The sequence below is a fragment of the Heptranchias perlo genome, chromosome 21 (genome assembly GCF_035084215.1).
Source record: "Heptranchias perlo isolate sHepPer1 chromosome 21, sHepPer1.hap1, whole genome shotgun sequence".
Taxonomy (NCBI): domain Eukaryota; kingdom Metazoa; phylum Chordata; class Chondrichthyes; order Hexanchiformes; family Hexanchidae; genus Heptranchias; species Heptranchias perlo.
In genome coordinates, this window is record NC_090345.1 from 34322064 (window position 1) to 34340389 (window position 18326).

Below are 18326 nucleotides of genomic sequence, written 5' to 3' on the forward strand. Positions count from 1 at the left end.
GGAGTGCTATGGGCAGATTTGGTTAATCGGAACTGGAAAAGTGCATTCACAAGGATACAGGGTTGAGAAGATACAATTATAGATTGGAAAAATTAGGGATGTATTTGAAAGATTATTTCCACTGGTCAGTGAATCAGTAATGAAGGCATAAATTTAGGATTACAGTTCTAAAATGTAACAGGTTATATTCTAATAATCCTTTGGCCACCTGTGACGACATTTCTATGATTTTAGCTATGCTCTTCGGCCATGGAGGAATTCATAGCCAAGTTCGGTCCTCTCCCCACACACATGCTTACAAACTGTTAGCTGGACAGTGAGAGTAGGAAACGTGGCTAATTTCGAATTATTCTCTCCTAACATGAGCACTGAGGCTAATGGTAAGACTCCTACCCAGCTGATCTCCAGTAACTCAGTGCAAATTGGGGATTGCATCTAGGAATGTTCCAGCCTGTATGCCTCAGCTACTTATGAGATAAATTTGCTGAACCTTTGAGGAAGTGTCTTATTTCCTTTGGCTATCAACAATCTGCCAAGTATCCTGGGATGAGAGGATTGTCCTATGAGGAGAGATTGAGTAGAATGGGCCTATAATCTCTGGAGTTTAGAAGAATGAGAGGTGATCTCATTGAAACATAAAAGATTCTGAAGGGTCTTGACAAGGTAGGTGCTAAGAGGCTATTTCGCCTGGCTGGAGAGTCTAGAACTAGGGGGCATAGTCTCAGGATAAGGAGGCAGCCATTTAGGACTGAGATGTGGAGAAATTTCTTCACCTCAGAGGAATGTGAATCTTTGGATTCTGTACCCCAGAGGGCTGTGGCTGCTCAGTCGTTGAGTATATTCAAGGCTGAGATGGATAGATTTTTGGACTCTAAGGGATATAGGGATGGGACAGGAAAGGAGTTGAGGTCGAAGATCAGCTATGATCTTATTGAATGGCGGAGCAGGCTCGAGGGGCCATATGGCTTACTCCTACTCCTGCTCCTATTTCTTATGAGGAGCAATGATCACTCATTTTTGTTTGAATGTTACCTTTTTAGGTGCCGCTCCACATTTATTAGGTTTGCAAGCCATTGCTGTTAGTATTTCATTAATGTTTATAATACTCTACATCAATGAGTGTCCTTAGTAATGTTGTTTATCTAATAAATCATCAATTTATCATCTGGAGGAAGTTTTAAGTGTTAATATCAGAATAGGCAAGTATTCAAATCCAACTCACTTGATTAGGTGCAGCATATCATACAGCATCTGAATTCCATTCTTGTGGTATTAGTGTTATAAATGAATACAATGTAGAAATAAAAATGAGCACAAAAATCATATTGAAAGCAAAGACAATCTAATGACACTACCTTAATACAAATTAGGGTAACAATAATGGTTTCTTAAAATGTGATGCTAGTTGCCTTCACGTCATTTGAATACTTTTTTCTGAAAAATTCCAAATCTCCAGAGTTGCTGCTAATTCAAAATAGTAACTGCAACTTTCATAGCTATGTGTAATTGTGTCCTTATTCCCTTTGGCAAGTTATTGTTTTAATGTATTGAATACATTGTGGCAATGGCAACTAAAGCTAATTTTAAAAAATTGACTTTTTAATGGATATGTGGAACCACAACTGAACATCTCAACTCCTCAGATAGTTCTCAAAGCACAAGTCTGACAAACTAGATCAGTAATCTAGTAACTATGAACCTCAGTACAAGGGAGATTTTACCAAATGTGTATCTACAACAGATTGTTTTTTTGCAAGGTTTATTGACAATGGCAGCAACAGTAGTTGATATACTTAAGGGTAACAGTAATTACATCAATCATTGTACTAAGTGTTAACATTACTTATCTAGTGTTAATACCATAATTTCACTATCTTTCATTACGACTTGTGTTTGGTTACAGTATATGCTATCTACTTTATTCAATCAGGGCATCTTTAGAGAAATTGGATGATTTACTACTCAGTTTGCTGGAAGTCTAAATTGTATACAGCATTTTCAAAACTTATTAACAAATCTTGCAAAACAGTTTACTATAGGTATATACATTTGCTAAAGTCTACCTTATTCTGAGGTTCATATAGTTACTGGATTACTGATCTAGTTTGCAAGGCAGTTAGAAACAGTGTTATGGTTCCAAACATGCACTGTTTTGTTATCATAATGTATATTTATAGTTATTTAAAAGCAGTAAAATAACATCCTGACACTTTCACTCCTACAGCAGCTGTGTAGTAGTTCCAGGATAGTAACACAATCAAAGGATTTGCATTATGTCAACCGTATTTGGTGGGGAGGAATAGCTGCAATTATATTTTAATCTGTTACTCAAATTATAAAAATTCTTCCCTTGAGGGCAGCTTCCTTTTAGTGGCATGTTGCATTTGTTCCGTGTAGCATTGACTGGGAAGCTTTTGTTTCTTTTATCGTGTTCAGTTGATACTTAAAATTTCTTTTTGTGGTCATGGTTTCAATCAGCCCATACGCACCAGTGAGTTGAAGCAAAATGTATGACCGATTTAAATAATTGGGATGTTAGCAAGTTATGTGTTGTGCTGCACTTCATGAACATTGGTGGAGGTGATTGAGATGTTTGATGCCTGTCTTCCCTTTTAGAGCCCAGGGTTTTCAAAATGGGAGGATGCAAAGGGGTGAAAATTAATTTTTAAAGTTAAAACAAATTTTGGTATTTTTTTTAAAAAATGACTTGCATTTATAATTTTGTTGGGAGCATCAAGGCCAGGTACTAATATAACCATGCTATATAGCAAACGGCATAATACAGTTTCAGATGATTTCTACTTGGGCATTTTTTTTAAAAAAAGCCCATGTAAAGCAGGTTCCTGTATGTAAAAGCTGAATAAATGGTTCTGTTTGAAACCTCCTCCAGATTTAGCACAAGGGTTTGATGCAATGAATGCATCTCCTTGAAGACAGTCCCAGGAATGTCAAAAGCTTTGATTCTTGTTAGAGACACATGAGTCCAGTTCAGCACAGAAGTTCTTGTGTTCTGAAGACAATTCCATTCAAAACATCAACCTGTCTTTCTCTTTCTTTTTCTACTCCAGAACTTCTTTTCTGAACTCTGTCAAATAAAAAAAAATCAAGTGCAGGGAAACAGATATTTAGAAGAAAAAGGCATTGTCTGAGTGACTTCCTTAAATACTGCTTTGTGCTATGTCCTTAAGCGTAGAAAGACCACCAGGCTCCATTAAGGTAGCTACTGACTCATCCCAAGGATCATAGCACCAATCCAAGCATAACTGACTTGCACACCCTTGGTCTTGCTAATGGATCAGGCACTGGTACGTACAGTGGTTGTCTTGGGTCACTTGAGTTAAGGGAGCTTGAAATGTTGCAAATAATTTTATAGAAGTACACACGCAGAAGGGCAGTGACAAAGATGATGATCGAGGAAGGACTTCCATTCCACAAATTCAAAGTATTTAGTATTTGTGGTCCCAAAAGTACAGGAAGCTTTAGAGTGCTCACAGATCGGGGGTGGGGGGGGGGAAGAATTTCAGCATCATGATCATTCTGCAGGCCATTGAGGTAGTACACCAGGTCTGGCTTGCAGCAGTATTTCTGGAGATGTATACTTCTACATTGGGACCAGAGAAGTCAACAAATTCAAATACTGCCATCTCCTTGCCCAAGGGCCTTTACCAAATAACAGCAACTTACTTGAAGTATTAGGGATTTTACATTAATTTCTACCTAGACTGCTCAGCAATGGCATCAAAAGAGGCAAGCCAGCAGACCTTGATTTTGTTGAAATGCTTGTGATTTATGATCAATGGAAAAATCTCAGCTGGGTCCTTCTCGGGTCCTGGACTTCAGTAATGGTCATTTCACTAAGGGAGGGCATTTATCTCCCTTCTGGGCATACAGGAACACTGCCATATGAGCAGAATACTTCACCATCTAGATCAAGTCTAGAATATAAGTCAACAATGCCAGTAAGTCCTGGGCCTGATGGTAACTGCTATATTTGTCATGCCACCATGAGGCATGTTGTATGACCCTTTTCCATGGATGGGTAACGATGTCTGACACCAGGTTCTAAAGTTAGAAAACCTGGAGTTCCAACTGTTGTACCACATAGAACTGATGTGACATTTATAGGAGGCCTGGAACTCCACCTCATCCTTCCAGTGGTAGTTGATGTGAGGTTTGGGGACACGATGGGAGAAAGGAGAGAAAGTTTATCTTCAGTCTTTTTAAATGGCAGTCTCTTGGTACAATGGTGCTTAGTTGATTTTTTTAAAATTACATACAGGGCTATAATATAGTGGACTATTATACTGAAGTATTAGTAAAACTTGCCTTCTTGCCAGTTGGTAGAATTCTAAGTGTTTTAGCATTTTAATGTAAGAGACCTTTTACTATTGCTATGTTGAAAAATAGTACTGATTCATAGGTGCTCTGTATTAACAACGAATATAATCTTTATAAATTGCGCTCTGAATGTGATAGTATTGGTATATTTTTGTATTAGTTCAGTCTTATCATGCCTGTGCTGGCTCTCTGAAAATTTATCCACTTAAACCAATTCCATTGCTCTTTTCCCATATCCTTTTAAAATTTTCTTTTTCAAATATTTATCCACTTCCCTTTTAAAAGCTACTTAGGTTTTTGTTTCTAATGTAACATTCCACGTTCTATAATATAGAGACTGAAAACCTATGGTAGCGTTGATTTAGTTATATGAGCAATTATGATTTATTTGTCTAGGTTATAACATGCTAAAAAGACTGTTATTACAAATATGAAAGAAATAAACTGAAACTTCCATTCTTAGAGGGTGAGCTGATATAATTAATTGATTGCTAGAAAGATTGCCAATCTTTCCTAAAAGTAGAGTATCTCTTCAGTTAAATTAGTTCACGTTCTGATGATTCCTGTTTTCTCATGATGTTCCAGATCCCTAAGCATTTTTCCCAGGTGTACCCCAAGCTGGCGAGGGTGTATTGTGATTCAACGCTGAAGCTATCTATTCACGTTCACTGTATTCCATCTCTATACAAGTCTTTTGTATCTAATGTAAATTCTGCATTTTTTTTCATCTTGATCATCTTTTGAAACTAATTATCCAGTTTTGCATCTTTTAAACATCATAACTGGATTAAAGTCTATTTCATACAATTTGTATGTGTCATCCTTCCCTGTGTTATTATCTGAGGTGCTCTAAATCATGCAAATGTTTCTATTACAAGTATTCAGAACACAATGAACTTTTTTCAACCAGTGCCAATATTATCCCTTTTCCTTGCTGTAAATATTACATGGACAGCAAAATTGGTGAGCAGTTAGCATAAGATTACCCAGTGGTTCAAATAACTGTAGAAATTGCCACATAGTTGCAACAGAAAACATTTTGTAATCGCTCCATGGCCTTGCCCATCCTATCTCTGCAACCTCCTCCAGCCTTATATTTTGCTCCAACAAACACCATTCGATCCTCTGATTCTGGCTTTTTCTATGTTCATTCTCCTCTTTTCCCACCCCCCTTCCCCCACCAAACCTCATTCAGTCTACCATTGGTGATGGAGCCTTGGCCTCACTCTCACCGACACCTTCCCTAAACTCCTTTGCCTCTCCACTTCTCTATCCTTCTTTATGGGCCTTCTTTTCAACCAGGCTTTCAGCCTTCACATCCATTTCTCTGTGTATTTCCAGTTGTGAAGTGCCTTGGAGCATTTTACATTAAAGCTATATATGGATCAGCAATGGCACACAAAATGAATATTTTTAGTGGAACAAAAGTAAAGCAAAACTTTCAAAAAGTGAAGTAAAGACATGTTACTTTTTAAACTGAGGTTTAATGTGTAACCTACTCATTACAGAATGTTTGCAATCTGCTAATGTGACACTACAAAAAAAATTCAATTTAGCCCATAATTTATGGTCTGACCCTTTGTAATATTTCGTATGGGAAACTAAAACAAAATAGGTTTACGCGCAATGTGTGTGTGCCTGCTAATTTATATTTTAAATTGGATTTGTGTATAATCCTAATCCCACAAAGTTCAAATTTACTATTTCATATGATACAAATACCATGTACTATTTATATTGCAGTCTAATTTCATTTCAGAACTGTAATGATTGCATTCAGTTAAGCTTTACCCATGTGCTTTTGATGGACACTATTAAGTTTGGTTGGCAACGAGATGAAATAAAAAGAATGAATCATATTGAAATGGCTAACCAGTGTGATTTAAAATGTTTGGTAAATTTAGTTTCTATCAGTTGCACATGTATGACAAATTAAGCACTGATCTCATTATATCATAACTTACAAAACTTTTTTTCCACGTATTTGAAATAGATGGAGAGGCATTATACCTGTTGGACGACGTATACCAAGAACTAGATTTGTTGCTTTCAAAGTCCCTTTGAAAGGAGTAAGCATATTTTTGTTTTTTTGTATTCAAAATATTAAATATGGCTTCAAATCAGTAAACATGACTATATATCTGTTTTTCTTTACTCTTTCCCTCTCCCCAATAAAACTCCATTCTGCCCTATTTGGCCTGGAGTATTAATGTGATTGATTGATGTATGAATGGTACATGGCATAATTTAACATCTGGTGCGACCTATTGGAAAAGTTTTTAACTGTTTCTGCCCTCCTCTTTGAGTTTGCTCCCCTTCCCTCCTGATGAATCTCATGCTGGTGTGTGGCCCTCCAGTACCCTGTACAAATGATAATTCTTGATATGAAAGTCTAATATCCTATTGGTACCCAAAACTGGACATTGGTTATCTCCCATTAGAATACAATGATTTATATGGGTTTAGCATTAACTCTTTGCTTTTGTATTCTCTTCCTGTTCTATAAAACCAGGGATCCCATTTTTTAAAAATAGCTTATCAATTTGTCTTCCCATTTTTAAATATTTGTATATCTGAACCCCTAAGTCTGTCTGCTTATCTACTTCCATTTTGCCATTTAGTGTATGTTTCCTTTCCTTCTTTGTCCTTGCAAAATGTATTATCTCTCATTTCTCTGCATTAAATATTTCTTCTAACCCTTCTTCTGCCATTCCTTCACCCTCCATAAGGAGATTTCCTTTCATCTCTACTCTGCCCTTTCTTTAACTATCTTCCACTTTTTGTGTTTATAAAATCCTTTACTATTTTCCTTTGCTACCTGCCACTGATTCTTCATACCCCGTCTTAGTGTTTCTAATCTTTCGCTTCTCATCTATATTTTCTATACTGTTTGATTTTCTTTTGTGTTAATAGCCCTAAATTTGTCATGTCTCATTTTAATAGAATTTCTCTGCTCATCCAAGGATCCTTTTACTTATTGTCTAGTTCGTTCCATAAACATGTCCTTTTTGAATTTTGGCTACTGTCTTATCTACCATTTTTTCTTACCAATTTATTTATCTGAGCTAGTTCCCTTTTTGTTTTTTTTTCAGTCAAGTATCTTTTGTCATTGTTTCCTTACCTTTTAATTTTTCATATATTGAACCTAATTGTTATGGTCCCTGTTTCTTAGATGTTCCTTACACTTACTTTACCTACTTGCCCCACTTCCTAGAACTAGATCCAGCACTGCCTCCTTCCTTGTTGAACAAAACATACATCTGGTTCTCCATAAGATTCAAAGCTGAAATAAGAAAATTTGTTACATTTTCTCTTTGCAGGCAATAAGTCAAAGGCTTACAGCTAATCAGAAGTTTTCTCCAAAAGACCTTATAGCGAAAGTCAAAGAGCAGAATGAGGAGCTTGGATTAATAATTGACTTAACATATACGACTCGATACTATACCGAAAAGGTATAAAATAGACACAATTAAACTTAAAACATAATTATGGCCTTCATTGAAATTGAATAGTCAACTCATATGTCCTTTAAAAAAATGTTTGGTTTAGGATTTGCCTAAAAGTGTGCAATATCAAAAACTCTACACTGTTGGGCATGAAGTACCAGATGATGCTACCATTCTTCAGTTTAAACGAAGGGTCAGAAAATTCTTATGGGAAAATGCAGATAATGGTAAGTATTCAAAGTTATTTTCATTAACTTGACTGTTAAAATTGCATTATTATATTTTAAATAGGTGTGCACTTCCATTGAAATGGTGATGGTTATCACCATTTCAGACTAGTCTGGCAGTTTCAGGAACTTCAATTCCATTGAACAGTTAATACCTGTTTGTTTCTAATAAGCTGCTACATATTTTTGCTAAGTAAAAGCAAGTCATAAATATGTTACAAATTGAGACATTGGATCTATGAAACAAATCCCTTAGCCCCCTGAGGTCTCAATTTGAAAAGACAACGTGTGGCAGAGCGGTATTGGCCAGAAGGTCCTGTGTTCAATTCCCAAGCTGTGCTGACTTAGGGGATTTCAGCTGAAATGGCAGTAGGAGCACTGCAGTTAGCCTCAGTACTTCTGAGATTTGCAGGGGAAAATAGGTCACTTCTGATCTTTGTAGCATGGGTCAATAGACAATGTATACATATATGGATAATGATGTTGGCTGAGGGTAGGATCAGTCTCAACTACCCTCTTCCTGTTGTGCCACTTCCCTCGTTTCATGGTAAAATAGTCTGCTAATGCTCATTGTCTAGTCTCAAGGTATTAGAGAGCAACTGTGAAAGCATACCTCAACAGGAGTCATTGCTTGCAAGAAGATGGGAGAAAATTGACAAAAAAAATTACACATCAAATATTTAAAGTATAAAAGTTAAAATGAAAATGACATATAATATCCCTAGTTAAGTAGTTAAAGTTTGGAATGACTTCGATTTTTATTGTGTAAGTTGAAGAATAAACATTTTTTATGCTGTGCTGAGAATCTTACAAGCATTGTAGAATTTCATGGTAACATTGCCCTGTATTACTTTGTAAATCATTATTTTTTTCACTTTGGAGTTATTTCAATTTTGATTTATTCTTTCAAATTTTTTTTTTAGATAAAATCATTGGAGTTCACTGTACTGGTGGAATTAATAGAACTGGATACCTTATCTGTAGGTAAATATTGTTTAAATCTGAATAATTTTCTCTCACTGTGTCTTTAAGCATCCTCAGATAGTCTCCTACGTGAGGGGCCCTATACAAATATAAGGTGGTGATGGTTGTAAGTGTTCACATTTTTATTAATTCAATTTGGGATTCTACTTGTCTTGATAATTGTGTTGTTAGGGATAACCTACAAATGAAATATGCCAATTGCATCAAATCTACACAGTCTAATTAGATTAAAAAGTAGTTTTCTCCTTTTGATCAAATAAGTTCCTATCTTTTTATTTTGCCTGTGTATAGAAAAGGCAACAAGTCATGTCATAGAATGATAGAGCATAGGAGGCGATTTGGCCCATCGTGTCTATGCCAGCTTTTTGGAAGAGCTATCTAATTAGCCCCATTCCTCTGCCCTTTCCCATAGCCCTGCAGATTTTTCCCCTTCAAGTATTTATCCAATTCTCTTTTGAAAGTTATTACTGAATCTGCTTCCACCACCCTTTCAGGCAGTGCATTCATAACAACTCGCTGCGTTAAAAAAAATTCTCCTCATCTCACCTCTGATTCTTTTGCCAATTTCCTTACATCTGTGTCCTCTGGTTACCAACCCTACTGCCACTGGAAACAGTTTCTCCTTATTTACTCTATCAAAACCCTTCATTATTTGTGTACGTACACCCCCAGGTATCTCTGTTCCTGCACCCCCTTCAAAATTGTACCATTTAGTTTATATTGCCTCACCTCATTCTTCCTACCCAATGCACTTTACCCTTCTCTGCGTTAAATTGCATTTGCCATGTGTCTGACCATTTCACCAGTCTGTCTTTGTCCTCCTGAAGTCTGTTACTCTCCTTCTCACTGTTTACTATATTTTTGAGTTTTGTGTCGTCTGCAAACTTTGAAATGATGCCCTGTATACCCAAGTCCAGGTCATTAATATAGATCAGAACAGGTAGTGACACTAATACTGATCCCTGGGGATCAGGATCCTTCCCTCCAGTCTGAAAAATAACCATTCACCACTAGTCTCTGCTTTTTGTCTCTTAGCCACTTTTGTATCCACGCTGCCACTGCCCCTTTCATTCTGTGGGCTTCAATTTTGCTAACAAGTCTGTTGTGTGGTACTTTATCAAATGCCTTTTGAAAATCCATATACACAAGATTTTTTTTAATAGCTTGGGGGGAGAATGACTTTCTGTCAAAGTTGAAAATACTATATATGTAAGGAAACTATGTGAATTTAAAGAATAGTGTTAATTAATCAGTGTGAAATACTGTACCACATGCTATAACTGATTGAGAAAGACAAATTTTAAGGGGTGTGCAAACTGTAGTTGAATAAATGTATTAAAGCTTTTACACTGTCAACTTAGTAACACTGAAATATTTATGTAACATGGTTTGTATTAAAGTGCTTTATTTTTAAAACTAATTTAAAGATACCTAATTGACGTAGAAGAAGTGGACCCTGAGACAACAATTGAACGTATGTATCTAATTTATCCTAAAAGCTTTAATTTCCTTATCAAAGATAGACCTTCAAGTGACTCTCTTTATTTCATCCTATTTAAACTTAAGTTTTCAATGCTGCACGTGGCCACAAAATGGATGGAGCCGTATATCTGACTGACATTCGAAGTGGACCAATGAGAAGGTGATTATGTAGCTTTTAAAAATTATTTAGTCTTATTCTGCAATTATAAAAGCAGTTTAGCATATGATTTGATTCAGTTACGCTCTGAATAAACTCGCTGAGCCATCTGAGTGAGTAGCTGAGCCGTACACACCAATAAGGTTCCAGGTTCAATTCACAGTCAGCCAGGTCACAGTAGGGAAGTACATTTGGACTCAATGTCCTTTGGTAAAGAGGGGGGAAAAATCAGCCAAGTTTCCCACTCCAAATTGCTATCCAGTAACTCTTGCTAGAAGTGTGGATGTTGGGGTGAGGTTAGAATCTGGCTCATTAACATGCCCCTCCAGTCAAATAGCCTTCCCAAATAATCTGCTATGAAAAATGACCACTTGGCACTTGCTGGCCATGGAATTTATCCCAGCAAGAAGACAATGCCTTCAGTAGAGGAGAGGAAAATTATCATGAGAGAGTCTTAATTGCTCAGTGGATGAGGATAAAACAAATGCATTTTAGCCAAAACGATTGTGGGCAGAATTATATTCTTGCATTTATATTGCATCTTTTACATCAATAAAAGTTGTGAGGCGCTTCACAGCTGGGCATAAGGAAAACATGCCAAGGAAGGAAGGGAGGGATTAGGAAGGGTGACTGAAAGCTTGGTTGAAGAGGGGGATTTGAGAAGGTTTTTAAATAAGGAAAAAGGTGGGGAGGTTTATGGATGGAGTTCCAGGGAATAGCACCCAGGCAGCTAAAGGCTATGGTACCAATGATGGAATGAAGGGAGAAGAGGATCTATGAACAGCAAGAGTCAGAGGAACAGTGTATTTGGGGTGGGGGTGGGGGAGGGGGAGAAGAGTGTAGAACTGGAGGAGATGGTAGATATAGGGGGGCATGGCCATGAAGATATTAATAAATGAGAGTGTTTTGGAGTGAATACATTGAGGGACGGCAGCCGATATAGATCAGCAATAACGGGATCATGGGTGAGTGGGGCTCAGTGTGGGATTAATGTGTGCGGCAGAGTTTTGGTCAAGTCATAGTTTATGGAGGGTGGAGAATGGGAGGCCAGCAAGTAGAGGTTTGAAGTAGTCAAGTCTGGAGGTGACAGAGATGTACAGAGATTGCAGCAGCAAAGGAGCTGAGGTGAAAGCAGGCAGTGTTGTGGTGAGAACACAGGATGGGCCACTTGGGGTTAAAAGAGACAGTGATGGGTGCCACATTGAGCTTGGTGCAGAATGTCAACGGAGGCACAGAGGTCGCTCATGTGGGATTCAAGCCTGGGATGGCGGCAGTAGAGAAGCTAGGCTGAGGAGTAATGATGAGTGGGAGTAAGAATCAAGAGGGGCTTGATGCTGCAGAAGGGAGAGATGAAAGATGGCACGGCCACTTGAGAGGAACGGGAGGAGAGCGGCACCCAGAAAGGACCAAAAAGGGGAGATACAAGTAGTGGGCTCAAGTCCAAAACAACAGCTAAGATGCACATGTGAAAGGCTACAGATGGAATCCTAATTATGTAAAGATGGCAGGTTCAGATGAAACAGGTAGGGGTCTAAAACTGAAGACAGAAAGGAAAGAATACAAGCAATCCAAAAGCGGAGGGCCAGGAGTGGAGTCCAATTGTAGATAGGTGAGGGGAAGCCAACAAAGGAGGATGGTCTGGTTTAGAGTTGGTACAGAAGGGGTCGCTCCAAAAACCATTGGAATTGCAGAACATCAGCCAAGGCATTGCTGGAAGTTGAACCAAAATGTCCAATGGATTCAAGAAACTAAAGGAGGAAGTGAAGAGTTGACCAAAGAGTTGGCAGAGGTCGATTCAACCGAGATGCAGAGTGGCTTCAGGTGCCAACAGAAGAGACCAACGGATCTAAGGACTAATGGGGGAATATAATGGAGTAGAGGAATGGGAGTGAAGCACAGGTGCCATAGGTAGCAAAGTGGAATGTGACTGGGAGGAATTGACAGCTAAAGCCATTGTTTAGACTAGAGGTCTACATGCCCAGGATGAAAATGTTCCTGAAGTTTGCATTGAGGTTGGTTGGAACAGTGCAGGAGGTAAAAGATAAAAGGATTGGAGTGGATATGGAAGGGGAGGGCTGAAATGGTGAGCCTCAGGGAGGACACCATCATAAGAACATAAGAAATAGGAGCAGGAGGAGGCCATACGGCCCCTCAAGCCTGCTCCACCATTCACTAAGATCATGGCTGATCTTCGACCTCCACCCCACTTTCCTGCCTGATCCCTTGATTCCCTTTGAATCCAAAAATCTATCGATCTCAGTCTTGAATATACTCAATGACTGAGCAGCCACAGCCCTTGGGTAGAGAATTCTAAATATTCACAACCCTCTGAGTGAAAACATTCCTCCTTAGTCCTAAATGTCTAACCCCTTATCCTGAGATTGTGCCCCCTAGTTGTAGACTCGACAGCCAGGGGAAACAGCCTCTCAGCATCTATCCTGTCAAGCCCTCTCAGAATCTTATATGTTTCAATGAGATCACCTCTCATTCTTCTAACCTCCAGAGAGTACAGGCCCATTCTACCCAATCTTTCCTCATAGGACAACCCTCTCATCCCAGAAATCAATCCAGTGAACCTTTGTTGCACCACCGCCAAAGCAAGTATATCCTTTCTTAGGTAAGGAGACCAAAACTGCACAGAGTACTCCAGATGTGGTCTCACCAAAGCCCTGTACAATTGCAGCAAGACTTCCTATTCTTATACTCCAACATACCATTTGCCTTCCTAATTGCTTGCTGTACCTGCATGTTAACTTTGTGTTTTGTGCACAAGGACACCCAAATCTCTCTGAACACCAACATTTAATGGTTTCTCACCATTTAAAAAAATTTCTGCTTTTCTATTTTTCCTGTCAAAGTGAATAACCTCACATTTCCCCATATTATACTCCACCTGCCACTTTCTTGCCCACTCACTTAACCTGTCAATATCCCTTTGCAGACAATTTGCGTCCTCCTCACAGCTTACTTTCCCACCTAGCTTTGTATCATCAACAAACTTGGATGCATTACACTCACCTCCGGAATCCCCAAAGCCTTTCCACCATTTACAAGGCACAAGTCAGGAGTGTCATGGAATACTCTCCACTTGCCTGGATGAGTGCAGCTCCAACAACACTCAAGATGCTCGACACCATCCAGGACAAAGCAGCTTGCTTGATTGGCACCCCATCCACCACCCTAGACATTCACTCCCTTCACCACCGGCGCACTGTGGCTGCAGTGTGTACCATCTACAGAATGCACTGCAGCAACTCGCCAAGGCTTCTTCGACAGCACCTCCAAAACCCGCGACCTCTACCACCTAGAAGGACAAGGGCAGCAGGCGCATGGGAACACCACCACCTGCATGTTCCCCTCCAAGTCACACACCATCCCGACTTGGAAATATATCGCTGTTCCTTCATTGTCGCTGGGTCAAAATCCTGGAACTCCCTACCTAACGGCACTGTGGGAGAACCTTCACCACACGGACTTGCAGCGGTTCAAGAAGGCGGCTCACCACCACCTTCTCAAGGGCAACTAGGGATGAACAATAAATGCTGGCCTTGGCAGCAATGTCCACATCCCATGAACAAATAAAAAAAACAACTCTGTCCCTTCATCTAAGTCATTAATATAGATTGTAAGTAGCCGAGGCCCAAGCACCGATCTCTGCGGCATCCCACTAGTTACAACCTGCCAACCCGAAAATGACCAGTTTATTCCTACTCTCTGTTTTCAGAGATCTAGCACGCTTGTTAAAATGAAGATGGTCAATAAAGCAGTCATTCTATCTGCGCTTGGTCTTCTCATATCTCATAATAGAGGACCCTATACTATGAGCAGCGAATACCATATACTGGGATGCAGGAAGTACATGAAAATTGCTGTCTTACATAGAAATGGTGTTTAGAACTCCAGAAACTAGTGTGAGAAGAAACAGACAGAAAAGTGCCTGGGAAGGAGCAACTACAAATGGTGTTGAATGAATGAGGGTGTCACTGAGGGAACAGCTCCTGGAGGGAAGAGAGAAGATGTGCTTGGTGGTGAGGTCATGTTGTAAATGTTGGAAGATAATCTGCTGGAAGTGGAGGCTTGCGGGATGCAAGGTAAGAGCAAGGGGGATAGGGAAGAGTGACACAAAACAGGGTAGCAGCAGTCGAAGGCCTTATTGATTATAGTGTAAGGGAATCCAATCCCACTATAGCAAATTGTGAAATTTAATTCAATAAATCTGGTAATTTATGGCCTAGCTCCAGGAAAAATGACCATCAAAGTTGCTGGGTTGCTTTAAAATCCAACTAGTTCACTAATGTCCTATCAGAAAGGGAACTTGCGATCCTCTACCCGATCTAGCGTACGCATGACTCCAGTCCTGCAATATGTGGTTGATTCTTAATGCCCTCTGAGGTAGTTTACCAAGCTACTCAATAGTAAACAATTGCTACAGAATACAATCATAAGAGAAATATTGGATGCACTTACTGGCAATGTCCCAGACATCAGATTAGGACAAGACTTGAGCAGTCCCAACGCAATCGACCCTGAAAAGTCCGTCCCACTGACTTCTGGGGACTGATGTCCAAGTTGGGTTAGCTGCCTCCTAGGCTAGTCAAGCAACAGCTTGACGAAGTTACTCATATCTATCAGCCAGCATCCAAACTCCTCCATCACCATCCCTGGATATTTCCTGTCCCACCAGATGTGGACACAGTGTTATACAGGTAGGCAGGCTTGGCCTTGAGGGTTCTCAACATTGACCCCAGACCCCGTTAAGTTTCATGGCTTCAGGTCAGCCAAGATCAAGGAAACCTGCTGGTTACCACCTACTACTCCTTCCCTCAATTCAATAATCAGTACTCCTCCATGTTGAACATCACTTGGAGGAAACACTGAAGGAAGCAAAGGAACAAAATGTACTCTTGGTGGAAGACTCCACCATCTCCATCACCATTAAGACAGCCTGGTTCAATGGGGAGTGTGCTGGGAGCAGCACCGGGGATACAATGATGCACCAACTAAGTGAATCTACAATGCAGGGCTGCTAAACACAAAAAGTAGCAGGCCATATACAGCGTTAAATGGACCCACAACCAACAGATCAGAGTAAACCTCTGCAGCCCTACCACATCCGGTCAAGAATTGTGGTGGACAATCGTGCAATTAACAGGAGGAGGAGGCTCCATGAATATCCCATCCTCAATTATGGTCAACCCAGCATGTAAGTGTTTTTAATATGTTAGCTGGCACATTAGGGATTCTGTTATCAAAATGTCACCAGTAAGGAATACTAAATCTTGAAGCTGTGGTCCTGCAAATAATTACTTGTATAATTTTTAAAAATCTTTTTATGTCTTTGCTGATTCGTCAAAACGTATGGCCTCTTCCAGCTGGTAGGATGAAGTAGCCTACACTGCAGTTTTCTTTGTGATTTGTCAATATTATTTTGTGAATGCTGAGCAGGAAGCATGATTCTCTATTAATTTGAAGAAACTGCAGGATGTCATAATTATTTTGCTTTGTCACTGCTGTCTACTGGTACATGGTGATTTGTACAAGATGGCTTTTAGCATGACATACTACCGCCCCTTTGAAAACTCATGGCACAAATTCTCTCTCCTTCCTTTCTATCTGTTCTGCCCACTCTTTCTTCTCCTCTCCACCCCTCCCCCCCCAAAACACAATACAATCAGCAAGGTATTTCAGAAAGTAATTGTTTTGCCGGTTTTGTGATTCACCATACATAAAATGGCACGTAGAAAGACAACAGTGAATAAAACGTTGATACTGACCTCGTTTCCATGCAATTTAAACTTACCAGTGTTACCATTTTACATATGTATATAAATTTGCTTTTCTTGGATTTTTTTTTGCAGTAATTTAGGAATTGATGTGTTCGATGCAGAACCAGAACCAGAACCGGAACCAGAACTACTGGAGCCTTACCCTTCGTACTCTTATAAAGGACCACATGGTCCTAGACCGCTGCTTGATGATTTTCCAGAGTAAGGAACCAAATTTACTTTCTGTATGTGCTCAGGAACTGTTACAGATGTATTTGAAATATTTCAACAAGCTGTTAGTATTTGGTTTCTAATTTAAATTTTTAAACATAGGGAGGAAGTAATATGTTTGTAAGGCTTTTGGAAAAATACAAGTGTCTTTCTATAGAAAGTTGTCCTGTACTAAATATCTGTTCCATAGCTATTGGTGAACAAATGTTTTGTAGGAGCACATGAACTTAACAGATCCCATTAGGAAGACCCTCTTAAGGTAATCGCACAGTTTGGCAGTTTTGTATGTTTCGATTGGGGGCCTCGTTTTGTGTCATAAATCTGTACTGGATCAGTTGCAGTGTCCCAACCAGCATAGGTTTATGACATAAGTCTCAGAGTGGGTCACATGATTTAATAAGCGAATGTTTTCTAGTGAAGTGCTTCCTCTCCCTGTCCCTAGTATCATTTTCCTTTTTAAGCTCAAAACAAGTTACATTTGAATCTTCATCCCAGGTGTTTTTTTTCAATACACATTTGTAGAAATTAATTTTATAAAATTACACTATGTACGTTTGTCTTATTTCACTTGATATTACACTACACAGATAATATATGAATAAGAAACAAATAATACTGCTTTTCTCCCTTCCCTCTGAAATCAGGCCTGATTCAAGACATGGACCGTCATATGGAGCCCTGCCTCTTTCTGCAAGAGACTTTGATGCTCCCCCTTACAATAGATGGCATGACAGGTAACTTGCTTTTAGCAGACTAAGTGTTTGTTTTGTTAAGCAATGTGGGGTAGCTTCCGCTCGATTGCGCTGGTTTAATCAGCCGAACCAGCACAAAGGAACGAGGAATTTCTGTTCACGCCGGGTGTAAATTATGTCCAGTGTAATTCGAGTTTCCACGATCTTTGCGTTGAAGCCGGCCCTGCCAACAAAATTGACCATGTCTCCTGAACAAAATAACGAGGATGGGAGTTTCCACCAATTGCGCCCATTTGTGGCCATTCAAGAAGATCTTCAAATAATGCTTGTTTTCTTAGGCTAGTAGGCACGTTTTAAACGTTTTTACATATAAAATATTTAATTTACAAAGAAACTGACTAGTGTACACCAATGGAAATGGTAAATGGTTCAGTATAGTTTTTTAAAGTCATTTTCAGTGATTTAAAATCAAGTTATTCATAGGTGGAGGACTGGACATTCTTATTAAAAATACTTATTTTATGTAATAAACCCATTTTCAGCTGCATTAATAAAACTGCACCAGGTTACCACTCTTAAATACATCTTAAATATACCAATGAATATAAACTCTACCGCTGTAAAATTGTTGCTATTTTTCCCCAGAATATTTTAACCTTTAGATTGCAGACTGGTTCATGGATATTACAATCTCTCTGGTTCATCCATTTTTGTAATTTTCTAACTCCCAGTAACACAAAAACAAATATTAATACTACAGTAATAAAGCTACACAAATATCAGTTATCTTTATTAACTAATAAAGAATTACTTATTTGTAGTTTTATTAAAATTATATTTTGTGAACACTTTAATTCGGTTACCTTGTCTTCCATTTTTTTCTGCCTTATTTTTATTTTTTAACTTTTTTTTTCCCTTTATCTACCTAACAACATATCTGAATTTTCTATACTTAATTTCCAAATAACTAACTTTTAAATGCTTTACGTGTTATTGCTTCCTTC

At 38.9% G+C, this 18326-nt stretch overlaps 1 protein-coding gene and 1 long non-coding RNA gene across 4 annotated transcripts in view; one reads left to right on the forward strand and one right to left on the reverse strand.

Annotated features, from left to right (window-relative positions):
- Positions 1–18326, forward strand: part of LOC137340118 (RNA/RNP complex-1-interacting phosphatase-like) — a 47880-nt gene that overhangs the window by 22742 nt on the left and 6812 nt on the right. Inside the window, exons 3-10 of the mRNA XM_068002445.1 lie at positions 6332–6407; positions 7659–7790; positions 7888–8011; positions 8935–8995; positions 10423–10469; positions 10562–10637; positions 16493–16621; positions 17275–17364. Of these exons, the coding sequence (XP_067858546.1) occupies positions 6332–6407; positions 7659–7790; positions 7888–8011; positions 8935–8995; positions 10423–10469; positions 10562–10637; positions 16493–16621; positions 17275–17364 (735 nt within the window). The remainder of the gene's footprint in view (positions 1–6331; positions 6408–7658; positions 7791–7887; positions 8012–8934; positions 8996–10422; positions 10470–10561; positions 10638–16492; positions 16622–17274; positions 17365–18326) is intronic.
- Positions 1–18326, reverse strand: part of LOC137340119 (uncharacterized) — a 48543-nt gene that overhangs the window by 16162 nt on the left and 14055 nt on the right. The gene's annotated exons all lie outside the window — the stretch shown is intronic.